The 14,401-nt window shown below is 37.2% G+C and overlaps 1 protein-coding gene across 1 annotated transcript in view; it reads left to right on the top strand.

The window, feature by feature from the left end:
* The window catches only part of med27 (mediator complex subunit 27), a 94,476-nt gene that overhangs the window by 54,341 nt on the left and 25,734 nt on the right, over positions 1-14,401 (top strand). Inside the window, exon 4 of the mRNA XM_006640655.3 lies at positions 8,877-8,970. Within this exon, the coding sequence (XP_006640718.1) occupies positions 8,877-8,970 (94 nt within the window). The remainder of the gene's footprint in view (positions 1-8,876; positions 8,971-14,401) is intronic.

The following is a 14,401-nucleotide window of genomic DNA, read 5'->3' as shown; positions in this document are numbered from 1 at the left end:
ACATACTTAAAACAGCAAACTCTCCTAACTGGATTGATCCATAGAGGCATTGTTATCTTTACATCTGAGGTAAAGCTAAAGTGCATGTGCCTGACTATTTTACCCATAGAGGTGACTCCAGCCTGCTGCAGTGCTCAAACAACGTGAGTTATGTTTTTTTAAACATTGCTTGGATTTCAAAATATTTCTGTAATTAGATCTGCAGTGCTGTTATTTTCCTGTTGCCAGCTATCCCATTAGAGAGGGCAAGTTGGCGTTTATGAGGCTTGGATAAATCTGATGATTTCACTTTAATTGTAGAACTGCACATGCATTATTTTCAAGGGCAGCTGTCATTTGTAATGATAGGATTTAAAGAAAAAATCATAGCAGCAAGACAAATTAATTTTCAAACCTTGTTGACTGTAACACCTTGGAATGAAGCACTAATGCAGGGGCATGCTGAGGAAGTATTCTGTCATTTCCAGATGTAATTCCTTATTCTAGAGACTTCATTAATCCTCAGCTCACCTGTTAGCAACATTTCTGAAATAATAAATGCACACTAGCTGTGGCTGCAGGCTCAGGCTGATAGTGATTTATATAATGAATATGAAAATACATTTTTATCTGTTTAGTACTTTAGCAGTGAAGGGATTTATTGAAATGCTGTGTTCTGAAGTGCAAGGAGTAGGTAGTAATTATCTGAAAACGAGCAAGAACAGGGTATGAACTTTTCAGGGAGTCCTGAACTATACAGAGCTGGTTTTGGCTTTATTTGCTTGTTGTGTTTGCTGGGGGCGTGTTTTTCATTAGCGCGAGACATTTAATAGGCAATATCTTGTTAATTGTGTCTTTGCTTTTACCATACGCGAAACTGTGAATGGCATAGGAATAAAAACATGAATGTTTTTATCAAGAAATGTCAGAATTAGTCTGTTGACCAATAGATCGTGTTGTCTGAGCTGTAATTAAAATTGTTTTGTTTGATTGGGTGACTGGCATGGTGAAGAGACGTTAAGCAATTGATTTTGTGATGACCGCCTACACCTGTTTCCTGTGTTCACCTGTTTCTTTTTGCTTTCCGAATTGTGTGGAGATAGCTGTCGACTCTTTGATTTAACACCCCGCCACGATGCCTGGAAAGAAAGGGTCAGCTTCCAGCCTAAGGTCACGTCCGGCAATTGCATAACCATACTTTAATTTTTCAGGATGTTTTTAAAACATCTTTTCCCTTCTAATCAGTGAGAGATTGGGGGATTATTTCTCTCATTTTACAGGCCAGATTACACCGACCTGGATAAATCTGTGGGCCCATTTCACCATCTGGCCCCTCGTGTCCTGCGTAATCAGCACACTTGATATGTGCTCACTGCCATTCCAGTGCCTGGGTTATTAATTTTATTTATTCAAGCACACCTTCTCAGGAAGGAGAACATAAGAAGCATCACAAAGTAGGGGTTAGAGCTCAGGATTCACTTACTGGATGGTTGCAGTGCCACGTCCTGTCACAGACATGACATGTGGTACCCTTGAGCATGGTACTTCACCCCAGTTGCTCCTGTCCACCCAGTTACACTAAGGGTTCCAGCACTGATAGAGCGTAATCCTGTGATGGTATTCCATCCAAGGAAAAGCTACATCCTCTCAGCATGCTTAATGATACAGAAACTGGAATAAGATCTGGCCTGATAGGTCTGTAGGCCACATACTGTATGTGAAAGTGTAGCTAAGAAAGCCCACTTGAGAACTTTGCCCTTGAGCAGTGCTTCTGCTTATTGTTTATAGGGATAAAATATATACATTTTATATCTATCGTGCCTTTCACACCTTTTCCTTCCCCCAAAGCACTTAACAAAGCTGTGTGACAGTACATGATGTTACAATACAGAAGGAGAAGAACCAGAAACTCCTGCTAACATTATACAATTCAGAAAAAAGTACTAAGTGTGGAGTATTAAGCCTTCCATTTTGTCTTTCCGTGTGTCAGTATTCCATGTAGACTAGCAAATCCTCCTAAACGATAGCTGTATTCACAATGTCCCTCTTGGGTCCATGATAGTGATGCAGAATCCAACTCAGATGGTGCCCAGCCCAGGCACCATCCTGACATGTGGGGAGAAGAATAGGATAGGCTTTAGGCTGAAGAGGTTAATTTAAGCTCAGGTGTGGTTGTTAAAAATAACTTACTATAGTAGGTAGCAAACTAAATAATCTTCCAAGATTATTTAGTTTGAAGTGATTGAACAGTAAATCTTTTGGTTGCCCATCAGGCAATCAATATACATTTTAAAGAGATACCATTCCAAAACAATCTCAGAAATCACACCATAGTGATTGTCTTCATGATCAAACATTTATTGACCTGGACTATTTTCACTGATCGGTTATTATCTTATTTAGGGAATTCAATTTGTGCACTAAAATAACTTAGGTATCACAGTGTTGAAAAGTTACAGTGCTAGATCAGATGTTTTAACTGTAACTACTCCTAGGTATAATTGTTGTACTACCGAAATTCTGTGTACACTCAGAATGAAAGTACACATGTATAGATCAGCATTGATTTCTCTCTTCTCTACATTAAGGAATGTGTGATCATTCTGTGGCATTTAGTTAAACAATACAGCAGAAATTTCTTTGACTTGGAGACAATATTAAACAAATGTCACATTCTGAATTTATTGCCACGGATTTCCATATTAAAAAGGACAGTATCTCATTTTCCTACTTATTTGCTTGCCCTCATGAAAATGATTTTTCTTTTTTACACGGCAAATGTATAATGGTGTTTTTAATATGTTGCTTTCATTCCATTCCATCGTGTTCTCCCTGGCTGATTGCAGGGGACACCTGTTTTCAGGGAATAAGACTTTCATTCTTTTCACCTAAATAATGTTTGCTTACATAATTAAAACAGCCCTGCAGTAAAACAGTGCATTTGATTTTTTTTTTAATTTTTGTCTCAAGACTTGACTGTAGACTTGAACAAACTGACTTGAAACTTGACTTCAGTCTGCGAGTTCCCTCTTGCTCACACTGCTACACTTTTTACACCTACTAGGAAACGCATGGTCAAACCAATAGCTGATAATCAAAGTTTTTGGAAAAAGTGAAAATTGTGATGTCACTATAGAATTTTAATCAAAGAACACCTTTCATAAAATGTAGCTTTTTCTGGATGCTCGATTGTTTTGTGCTCTAATATTATCCATTTGGATCCTTTGGACTGTAGAATGGTGTTGAGTGGTTATTTTTGGGCTATTTCAAAAGTCATATGGGACCCAGATTCACATTTCCCCATTGTGATGATAAAATTCAGCCACTAAAGTGAAGGAAATTGGCAGGCCTTCATATTGATTATGCTTAAAACAAACAAAATAAACAGCTGGAAGGCCCTTTGGCCCTTTAATACATTTCACTGGTCTTAGGTAGAATCAAATCATGTATCGAAATTGCTGCAGTAGGAAAAGCACAGGTACTGTGTTTTATGTGCTCAAACGCAAGCCCCCCGTCACTAGTGGTTTATTTTCAATGCTGACATTTAATTATTGTTAAATTCGAGATATTTGTTATACATAATACATAAATTTAGATTCCTGTAATTAAATCTGAGCAGGGAGGTATTTTCTAATTTAACTACTTTGAATAATGCATTAATTCATGATTGCGTAATGCATTGATTCTCTATAACTGGATAATTCAATCAGCCACTACACCATATTCTGCTGAGATAAAATATTTTGGATTGGAAGCAGGATATCAAAGGGCACTTAAGCTGTATTCTGTTTTTTTTTTTAATTCTATTTCTCACCGTCTCATCAACTAGGCTTGACAAGACAACACAAAGAACGGGATTTGATGAATTTGCATTCTTAATAAAATTGCTTGGTGCGGGAGTGTGTAATACATCTGTTGATGTTATTTTATTAGCAAGCTTCAGTATATAGGGTAACATATTATATACAAGCTTTACATTAAGTTTAGGTAGGAAGGAAATGATAGGTGTCATTGCATACAAGTATTAATAAAATTAAGCAAATAAAATTATGATAAGGCTTGCACTATAAAGTGTGAAGCACAATGCATACACTGTTCAAGAAGAAAAATAGAAACAAATGAATTTCAAATCCACGTGGATACAGAGCAGCACTTTTGAGTGTAAACACTTTTCGTGTTGTATATTTACAGTAAACAAAGTGCAAATAACAAACAATGGCACAGTACATTAGAGGAGAATGTCTGAAGAAAGCAGTCTCTGAACTGATACTGTATATTGATAAAGCTATGTGTTTTTATGTAACAATAACAAGAAAAACAAAATAAAATTGATCCCTCCACACAGGTACTTTTGAACTGTGAAATCCATATGCGAGTAGACAATATGTAATTGGTAGTGTAAACGTACCTAAAATCCCTTTTTTCTGGCATGTTCTGACACGTATCCAACTTCAGACATTTATCTGTGCCATTAGTGAAAACAGTAGGGAAGATGGGCAATTCACAAAGCCTTTAAGTCTAGCCCGTCAATCACTCCATTTCTTTTATAACTACAGTAACATCTGAGGACAATCATGTAGAACCTTAGACTTAAATTATTTATATTTGCAGAAGAAGCTTAGATTTATCTTTCTCCTTGAGCAGTATGCTCCCATTTTATATCCTGTGACATTTCTATTTTAAAGACCTTTTGTGTATCCCTCTATTATTTTTATAGCTTCAATTGTAAGACTCTACGAACACAGGTCAAAAGGCCAATACGTTTATAAGTAATATGCTTACCATACTGTAGAGTGAAGTAGTATATGTAAGAAATACCAGCCTTCAAATATTTGCTTCGGGAGATTGTTAGAGCACTACAGAAGTAAAACATGTTTTCAGCATCTCATGTTTTCTTGAAAATAACAGTGCTCTGTACAGACTTTGGCTTCTAATGGTTTAAGTGGTTTTGGGTATACAACAAGATAACTATTAATTTCTTGATTTAACTAATGATACCTGGGTACATCATTTTTTACATGAAAAATTATGAGTTTGGATGATTTTTCTTGAAAAGCCCGTGTTTAGCAGTGAAAAGTGCAGCTTTCTGCTCACCTAAGTAAAGCATGTGGTTTGTGAAATAGCAAAGGCTGGTAGATCACATGCATTCTTACTTCTGTGGACTTGAAAAGAGAGGTGAACTTTGAATTCGAAATGCCTTATAACAGTAACATTGGGATTGGATATTTTCCTGTTTTATAATCTACTGAAACCTTTTCAACTGATTACAGATCACCGTATATTTGTCTGCTTTTTGTACGCCTATGAAATAATTGAATTGTTAATTCTTCAGATGCAAAGAGAGATCCTAATTTTAAAAAGTGCATTAAAAGTGAGCTGATTTAAATTCATGGGCTGAAGGGATTTCAGTCCTCCTCGATAGTTCCTCCATCTAGCAGGAGCAATATTTTAGTTTTATTTTCTAGGCCCTGGTGAAAAGAGAAGAATTAGTTAGAAAGATTATATCGGGCTAATTATATGCAGTTCAGGGAAATCTGTGGGCTCTGTGGTGGTGCATTTTGTCTGCTTGTTTCCTAGATGAACCTTGTTCATTTCCAGTTCTAAGAAATAGCCCTGTAATAGGAGCAATTTAAATGATAAATTCTTTAGCTTGTGGCTAGATGGTGGAAAGAAGGATGTTTACCAATATAGGCATAAACCTAAATTGTCCTGCATAGACAATTGCATGTGTCAGGTGTAGTGTTGTTGATTATGATGATCTTGCTTTTCTTGCTAATCCTACCTACAGTACCTTGGTTGTAATTTCCTAAAATGTGGGAATTTAATTTGATCTGGGTTCTGCAAAAAGATTGACCCAGGATGATTAGGACAAGTGTTATGAAATAGAGAAAGTGAGTATCTGAAAAAACTGCAGGTAGAAATGCAGTGTTGTAGGTGGAGGTACAGGTAGCTTTCCCTGAAACAGGCCTTAACCCACTAAAGATTACCATATAAAATATATATTTCAGAATTTCTAGCTTCCTAAGTATTGTCTCTTCTGAAATAGTTTTCAGTGTCAAAATAGAACTGGCCTACAGCTTGAGCAGGAATCTTTTCTTCAGATTGATAAACCGTGACAAAATTTAAATATCAAGTGGGAAAGAGTCAATTATTATTCTGCACCCAAAAAGCCCACACTATGCGGTGAATTAATTGGCGCCAGAATTGCAAAGCAAGCCTCATCTTGAACCTTACTGACACCTTTATATGCCGCAAATACAATGTTATTGTTGTTCTTATTTCTTATTCTCATTTGGCCTTCCTGTAACAAATAAATTACCATGCTTGAGATAAATTGTGAGTAATTCCATGGTTTGGTTTGATGAAGGGCTATCCTGTAACAATGGAATACCTCCAAGCACCTTAGTTTTTTATTATATTTATGATTTGATGGAAAGGAAGGTTACAGAGATGAAGAGTCTTATTTTCTGGTTGTTCATTCATTCCAATCTAATTTTCACCTTTCTGTAGCAAATAATAAACAGATTGAATGCATTCATTTTCTTTGTATCTCCTGAAGACACATGTTTATAGTCAAGAATAGTTTCATGCTTTTAATCTAAAGTTAAGGCCCAAACTGAGATTATAACTTGTTATAAAATATCAAAGAATGTGCAATGTATACCTTTTCCACTTTTGAGACTATTTCATGTTTAGAGTAAAACATTAGGTTTGTTCATAGAGAACATACCTTGTATTAATAATAATTAAACCCCAATTTTAATGAAGATGAGGTGTGGTAGTATATTCTTTAGCCTTATGTAGGTGACAAGGAAGGACCAGCTTTTGAAACAAGCTAAGCTATGTAAAATGTGTAAGTGGCAGACTGAGTTAAAGAAGATATATTGTACTATAAATTTCCAAAGCTTTAGAAAAACCTTGAGGCCTAAAAAAATCTGAATGTTTAGACATGCACTCCGACTTGGTATAATTCAGCTTCAGTGAATCGTTTTTTTTTCCCGTTTTTGCTCTTTTGCATTATGCTCCACGCCCCTCACTGAAATGTATTGATTGCAGGCAATAAAGAGATATTCATTAAATCCTGATTAGCATATAGTTAACGGTGACCTCTGGCTGTAAGTAGTGGCAGCCTGACAGTTGCTTTCTGCTGACATGCACAAATATGAGGTCTGAGACTTGAGGACCTTGTGCCAGGAGTACTGATGAATGGCATTGAGGTCTTGAGACAGAGGGTCCTGTCAGGGTTTTGACGTGATGATGTTATGAATCAGTGGTGACTGAAGTACCTGAGTGGACCTTGTATTCTACGTCCCCTTGAATAAGATGTACAATACACCATTAGAAGAACCTCTTGCTGGCCTTGGCTTGACAATAAGGATATTTAGAATAATCTGCTGCTGGACTTTATTACATGATTTAAATATTAGAGAGAAATTAGTCACTGAAGTCCAAGGTTTTTACTTGCCAACCCTCTGACTTTTAGGGCATTTCTGGGGTACATACAGGGCTTCAGAGAAACAGGAACACATGCTGACACGTTTATTTTTAAATCCATACAAAAAGTGTATAGAAATCACTTATGCATTCCAATTTAATTTACGTATGTGGTCACATATAGTATGCCTTTATTTTAACACCAGTCAGTAAGTTATTGTGGAATAACATAGGTTAACTGTGCTGTAGCCTTGCCAACAGCAACACTCTTCCTACGCACAAACCTGCCAAGTTTCACTCAAGCTCCAGCAGAGGAGAAAAAAAACCCTAGTGTAGTAAGTTATTCATCAGGTCCTTGTCTGCATTGCTGGAAATTATTTAAAACTGTGGACATAGAGCGAGTTTGCAAAGTGCCAAAGTAGGTGCCACTTCCTTTTTTTTTTGTAGGAAAGATGGTTTCCTGTTCTCAGAAACAGGGTCTCTTCTTCGATGCACAAACTGGTTTATGGCAGACCTGATTTCCAGCCTGAGTGATGACGTGTTCTCGCTTCGTTGCAACACCACATAAAGATGATGGAAAAATAATTATGGCAGCCTGTGAATTACCACCGATACCCTATCAGTCATTCTAACCAGCTGGACACCATTCTGTTGCTGACAGGAAGTGTTATTTCAATATTTTTGCAACATGAAATGGACAAAATTGTTTCAGTTAAGTGGAGAAATATGAACAAAGGCAGTTTTTTTGTTTTATGAAAGCCAAAAGATTTACATTTTTTAGTTAATGTGGGCATGCATTTGACAAGAAATCATGATTCCGTTGAAGACATTAATGCTCAAGCTGAGTGATACAGTGAACACACTGATTTATGACTGGATAACACTCAACTGCAAAAATATTTTGTACTTTGCACTTCACCCAGCACTGAAATACAGCACCCACTGCAAGGGCAGCAGTGTGGAGTGCCACTTTAACTGGAAAATTGTGGGTTCATGTCTCAAGTGAGATACTGCTAGTCTACTCTTGAGCAAGGTACTTTATCGAAATTCCTCCAGTAAAAATACTGAGTGCAATGTAAGTTGCTTTGGTTAAAAGCATCATCCAAATAACTTTGTTTTGGTCATAATAGTGATGTATAGAATCACCCCTGCTGTTAAAAACAGCACCATGGAACCTTTAATGATCTGGCAGTGAGAACCTTGTTTGTTATCTGATGGTCATATTTCTAGGGTATTGGTTTGGCAATTCTGATCCAGAGGGAAGAGCACCACCTACTGGTTCACCAATGCCACTTAAAGAAGCAACCTGTTTTTTCTTAGAGGTTTCTCATACAGTACTGACCAGGCTGGGATCAGGTGGCATGGTGGTAACACTTTTCAGTACCACAGTGTGCTCTTTCAGGGAGGTAGGGGGTTACATAAGTAATAACTTGTAAAAATGATGTTCTCTTTCTTTCTTTTAGGTATGTTGACGATGTCATATCCCGGATTGGACGCATGTTTCCCGATATGACAATTGAGCTATCTAGACCCAATGGTACCTCAGCTGTACTTCTGGTAAGATGAATTCTCAAGCATTATGAGTTCATTTTCTAAGGTATTCAGTTCCAACCTCCTTATCGTTTTCAGTTCTAGGTTCCTCCTCGTTTTAAAACATATTTCTGTGGAGTGTTAATGTTGTATCATCTTCCTAATGACTCTGGGGCACCTTGGTTTTAAATGTGATAGGTGTGAATAAATGTATTTGCCTGGAGTTGAGTGGCTTTTTCTTGATGTCCCCAAAACCAATAACACCTATCTACAGTACTTTTATTCCTTTTGACCATTATTCTAATTTTTGGTTCATTAACACCAGCTCGTTTTAGTGATGTTAGTGGCGTAGAGCTGCTAGCGCTAAAAGCTTTGTAACTGTCCACAGAACACTTGATACACTCTCCTATAGGTGAGGATACCTGACCTTTCTCTTGCACTACTGGTAATTTTGTAAGATATATTTGTGAGACCTTTGGAAGCCCACGTTTTTTAAGATTGGAGTATAGAACAGACACTTTCTCAGCTATAAACCTATGCAAAGGATTATATGATAAGGTACAGTAAAAGATGTCATGTCCCACCTCAGAAACCAGTGAATTGAAATGGAAACAGCAGACATGCATTTTAGCTGCACCTATTAGCTTTATGAGCATGCTGCATGTCAACCCTGATAATCTGTAGCTGCTTAAGCGTAGCTGAAAATCTGTAGCCTTAGCTGTGATCACTAAGGAGGGTGTAGAGCTGACGGGGGTGTGTGGGCTCTGTCTTGTGAGTGGGAGTTTAAACTGGTGCTTTTGGCCAACTTAATGGATTTGTGGTCATTATCTCTGGGTTGCTAAGTTTTCTTTCTTTGATGAAGTCACAAGGTTAAAAGTGCAAGCAGCATCAAGGACATGGCACTATCAGTAAGCAGCAGTGCATTAGTGTTACCTCTGCATGACTAGACAACAGCATAAACTAACAGCCCCATTAAAGTAACACCCTTTGATGACAGTGGTTGCTTTTTGTAGAACCTGATGTTGGTATTATCAGGTATGTGAAATGAGCCAGCCTAAGAACGATAGGAACTGTTTACATTTATTTCAAAGATGTCGCTCTGCAGTGCTTATTAGCGTCTGACTACATAACCTGTTTTCTAGTTGGAGTAAACAGCCTTCCCTTTCAGCACATATAGGGTATAGCTCACATTCAATGATTGGATGCTCAACTTTTCATTTTTAAAAGCTAAATAATGTGTTCCCTGGTTCACTGAGTTCTGAAAATATTGAAAATCCCTGTTTCCAGTAATGTTATATATTCTTAAAATACCAGAAGCAAGGTAGTAGCGACAAACATTGCCTTTTGCCTGCACTTGTAGATGAAGGAAAATAAAATAGTGGACAGGTTATGTAGTTATCTATTTCATTTAGTAGCATTCACAGTAGGGTGTTGCAAGTTCCTTCCTTCATTCCTTGACTTTCTTGCGATGCTATCTGTGATTATTATAGTTCGAAAAGATGCCCATTTCATTCCCGGTGGCAGGATTCAATGTATCAGTGTATTATGACTTGAGAACTGGGCCACCTGTTCTTGCAGTTTTGACAGGAACTTTGACAGCACCTGCTTTTGAGACTTGAACAAGCGCTGATCCCACCATCTCCTGTGGCATTCTTAAATTAGTGAGCTGTTTGTTTTCGTTGTGAAACAGAAACGATTTGCGTGTGGATAGGGGGGTGCTCTAGTGCATGTTCTTCCTTCATCTTTTGAAAGCCATCTGTCATCTACAAGAGGGTTGTAATCAGAAACAAAAGGGTAAGGAACTGAGGAAGCATGTCTAAAAGGAAAATAAAGGTGCAATGTGTAGCTCTCATGAATGAGGAGTGCTGGTGCACTTTTAATTTCTCTGTGTCATTCCCTGGTGCTGCCAAGAGCAGAGGTTTGGTGAGTTTCATGCACTTCAGTGTTGTAGCCAATTAAAATACAGCATGAGAAATGTAAGCACCATACAGACTGTCACCCTTTTATTAATTTGAGGTTGAAGATGACAGAAACTTCTTCACAATCAAAATTCAAAATATAAAGAGTGAAGCTCAACCTTTTGGAAATACTAGATACAGTATGAGCTTTTTTGATCCTTTTACCGGTGCAATCCATATCTAATTTGATTCGAAGAGATCTTGTTTTACTGATGTTATGATGTTTATCATGAAAAACTTAAGAACTAAATAGAGGTTGCCACTTACAAAAATGAATCAACATGTAGTAATTATCTGTATACCACCAAATCTGCATTAAAAAGAAGACCATGTGCTTTCCTTACTGCCTCTGTAATCTGTCTCACAAAAGCAGCTGTAGCCTAGTCTGATCATTAATCGCTTTTTTCCTGAAAATGCCTTAGACATTTTGATTAAGCTTCTCATCATTTCTATACTTTGAAAAAGGGAGAAAAAATCGCAACTATAATCCCAAGCCTAGGATTAATCAAAAAAAAGAACAATAAATTCCTGAGAGGTGATCAAGTAGCGAGTGTAGGTTTGGAGCCATTTATTTATTTCTAACTTTGAGGTCTTATTCACTCGATGGGTAGGGAATTATTTTTGGCCATGAAGCCAGTGCATATAATTGTTTTTAATGTTTTTAGTTGGCAACAGTGAAATCAAGGAAATATAATGTAATATTTCCAAACAAAATGCAACTTTTACATTTTCGCTGGCCGGATTTAACCAATTCTATCCTTGAACTTGGCGGACTGATCCAACTCAGCATCTCACTGCCGCCTGAAGCTGCATTCCCTGGGATGTGCCCATACAATTCTCTCTCAGGTCTTCTGGCAATACTAAAATATTAAACCCCAAATGCAGTTCAGTTTTTATATAATGACTTTACAAATGTGGTTTGTATCATACGCACTTCTATAATGTTTTGCACGAGGCGATTTTACCATTTATTCCTTCCTTCCAAGTATTCATATAAAGTTTGCATCAAACATTTATTAAAAGCTACTAATGTGCTTATTTCAGTGCAGGTGCAGTAAAAAGTACAACCTTCAGATAATGCAACCGTACAAACAATTGTTGTTGTTTTTTTGGAATTTCTTTACATGCAGAAAATAGTTTGCTGCACACTTTGCGTGTCTTGGATTATTTTTCATTTCATTTCAACCACTCAGCTCTTTGAAATAAGCTTATGTGAAGGGAGTAAAAGCTTTGGAGTATTCCACTATAGCCCCAGCCTTTAGGTAATATTCTGCAAAATCCTGCATTGTTTTGTTATCACTTGTGTAATAACATGAAAACACAATTGTGCATTTTGGAAGGTATGTTTGAAATGGGCTTTACATGTTTACTTAATCATCATTACTAGGTATAAAATTAATTGTCTTGGTCTCTTTTCCGTCCTAAATGGCTGCTTGTAAACAGCAGCAGCAGCAGTTGTGGCAGGAATGATACAGCGTTAATTAGGGCATGAGATTGGGGTCAGGGGAAGAGACCAGCAAATTCCCTTCAGTGACAGACTGCAGTGAGGAGTGCATCTCTCTGATAATTAGCTACTGTTAATTAGCGCTCAGCCTGCTTGGCATGTTCCTGGGGCACCCCTGTATATCCCACACGCTGAATTTCATTGTGCATACAGTTAAACGGCAGGTTCAGGATAAATGAGAGGTTTTATTTAGCTATTTTGTGTGTGTATTTATAGACAGAGCAAAGCATTGCAAGACACGTGATGGCCGATTGCTTAGTAGAAACAAGCCTTTTCCTTCAGGGAAGCTTAAAAATGAAATGTGTGCAGTTGCTTAGCATGCATATTTTAGCAGAATCTGTCTTGCAGTTTTGCACAAGGATCCAAGTGAAACAAAAGATATGCATTTGTTTTTGAGCACCGTCTAAAATATTATTTTTAATATCTCAAACTTAAAGGGTTAAATTTGGATTTTTGTTTTCGCTCTACAAGGAATCTATTTTTTTTGCACCATGAAGAACCTATTTCTAGCACACCTTGGTCGTTAATAATACAAATCTTAATTTATTTTTTCTTTCTTTCAAATTTGAACAGCTGTTCACTGTTCTCATAATAGGTTCAAGGGAAGCAGTGCGAGGAGTATTTTACACTTTTTTTATTAATTGAATTTTAAAGTGACCTTGTGGTATTGATTTGAATTAAAAAATTCCACTTCAAGGTCGAAGCAGCAAATATCCTAAGGGCAGAGTATTTGACTGCGGTGTGCTATCTATGGAGTATTGACAGTGTTCTGTAATAACTTCAGAGGTTCTCCTGCCAAAGAACAGGGTGAAACTGACAGAGTTATCACAGGACTGAAATAGAAATTGTCTGCATTCATCGTATTTGGAGTAAATGTTATCCTACCACTGAGTCTAGCCTTTTAGAGAACAGAATGGGATCTGAATCTGGTGAACTGTGGTCAGGGAGCTACTTAGAATGGCACAAGGTTTTAGTGGCTGTATTTGGGATATAAGGTAGTCTGTCAATTCTAAATGCTTTAAAAGATATTTGAGGTGAAATGTGTGTTTTTTTTTTGCATTTATTGACAGGCTAATAAAATGATGGGTCGTTTAAAACTTTGTAATTAAAATATACAGTGTTTTCAGTTATTCGTTTCACTTCATAAAGGGAGCTTCAAAGCTAATGGCTAAAGGGTATGTGCTGCAATAGTTCAAAAATGAAAAAGATTTCATTTTTTGGCACCAACGGTTTCTCTCATTTTTTAACACCCTGTTACATTTTATAGCTGATATTTAAACATCTGTGAAGTCATCAGCCCTCACAATATTTTTGTGCTATGCACATAAAGCTTTAAATTCTCATGCCAAGTGCTGCCAATCATACTGAAGACTCTTCAGAAGACTCCCATCACTCCGGCGACTTTGTTTTAAAATTGACAGTAGTAGCACTTCCTGTTGTAGCATTTTCAAATTTGACGTTATCATTGAGGAGCGCTTTTCTCCAAGCAGACAGCTGAAAGAAAACTCCATCGAGCAGCTGTCTACACCTTTCTCACCTACTGTACCTGCCATCTCGTATGCTTCTGGGCAAATCGGCTCCTTTAATTGAAATGATGGGTAAGAAAGATTTAAGGTGCTGGTTGCTAAGAAACATTTCTGTTTCCTCAATGCAGATCCAAAGCGCCTACCTTCAGTTCTTTCAGTGCAGCCCACAGTTTCTGTAAAAAACATGCCATCTGTCTTGGAGCAATAGAGTCATCACATAAAGTATATTCAGTTTTTATTTTTTTTTTTTAATAATCCTATAAAAGTTTTCTTAGCTTCAAAACATTTCAGTTGTCAGGGGGTTGTGGATACATGATTACTTTTATGTTCTTGCTATTAATTGAATTTCCCATAACTGCTTGTTCGTTTATTTTGCCTATAGACAAGACTTCAGAAGAGCTGTTTTGGGGATTTTCTTGTGTCTTGTCCTACAATCTTACTGCCACGTGGCCATACTCACCCTTCTACAT

Source organism: Lepisosteus oculatus, chromosome 24, assembly GCF_040954835.1.
Source record: "Lepisosteus oculatus isolate fLepOcu1 chromosome 24, fLepOcu1.hap2, whole genome shotgun sequence".
Taxonomy (NCBI): domain Eukaryota; kingdom Metazoa; phylum Chordata; class Actinopteri; order Semionotiformes; family Lepisosteidae; genus Lepisosteus; species Lepisosteus oculatus.
Note: the sequence above shows the minus strand (reverse complement) of the source record. Positions and strands in the feature narration are given on the sequence as shown.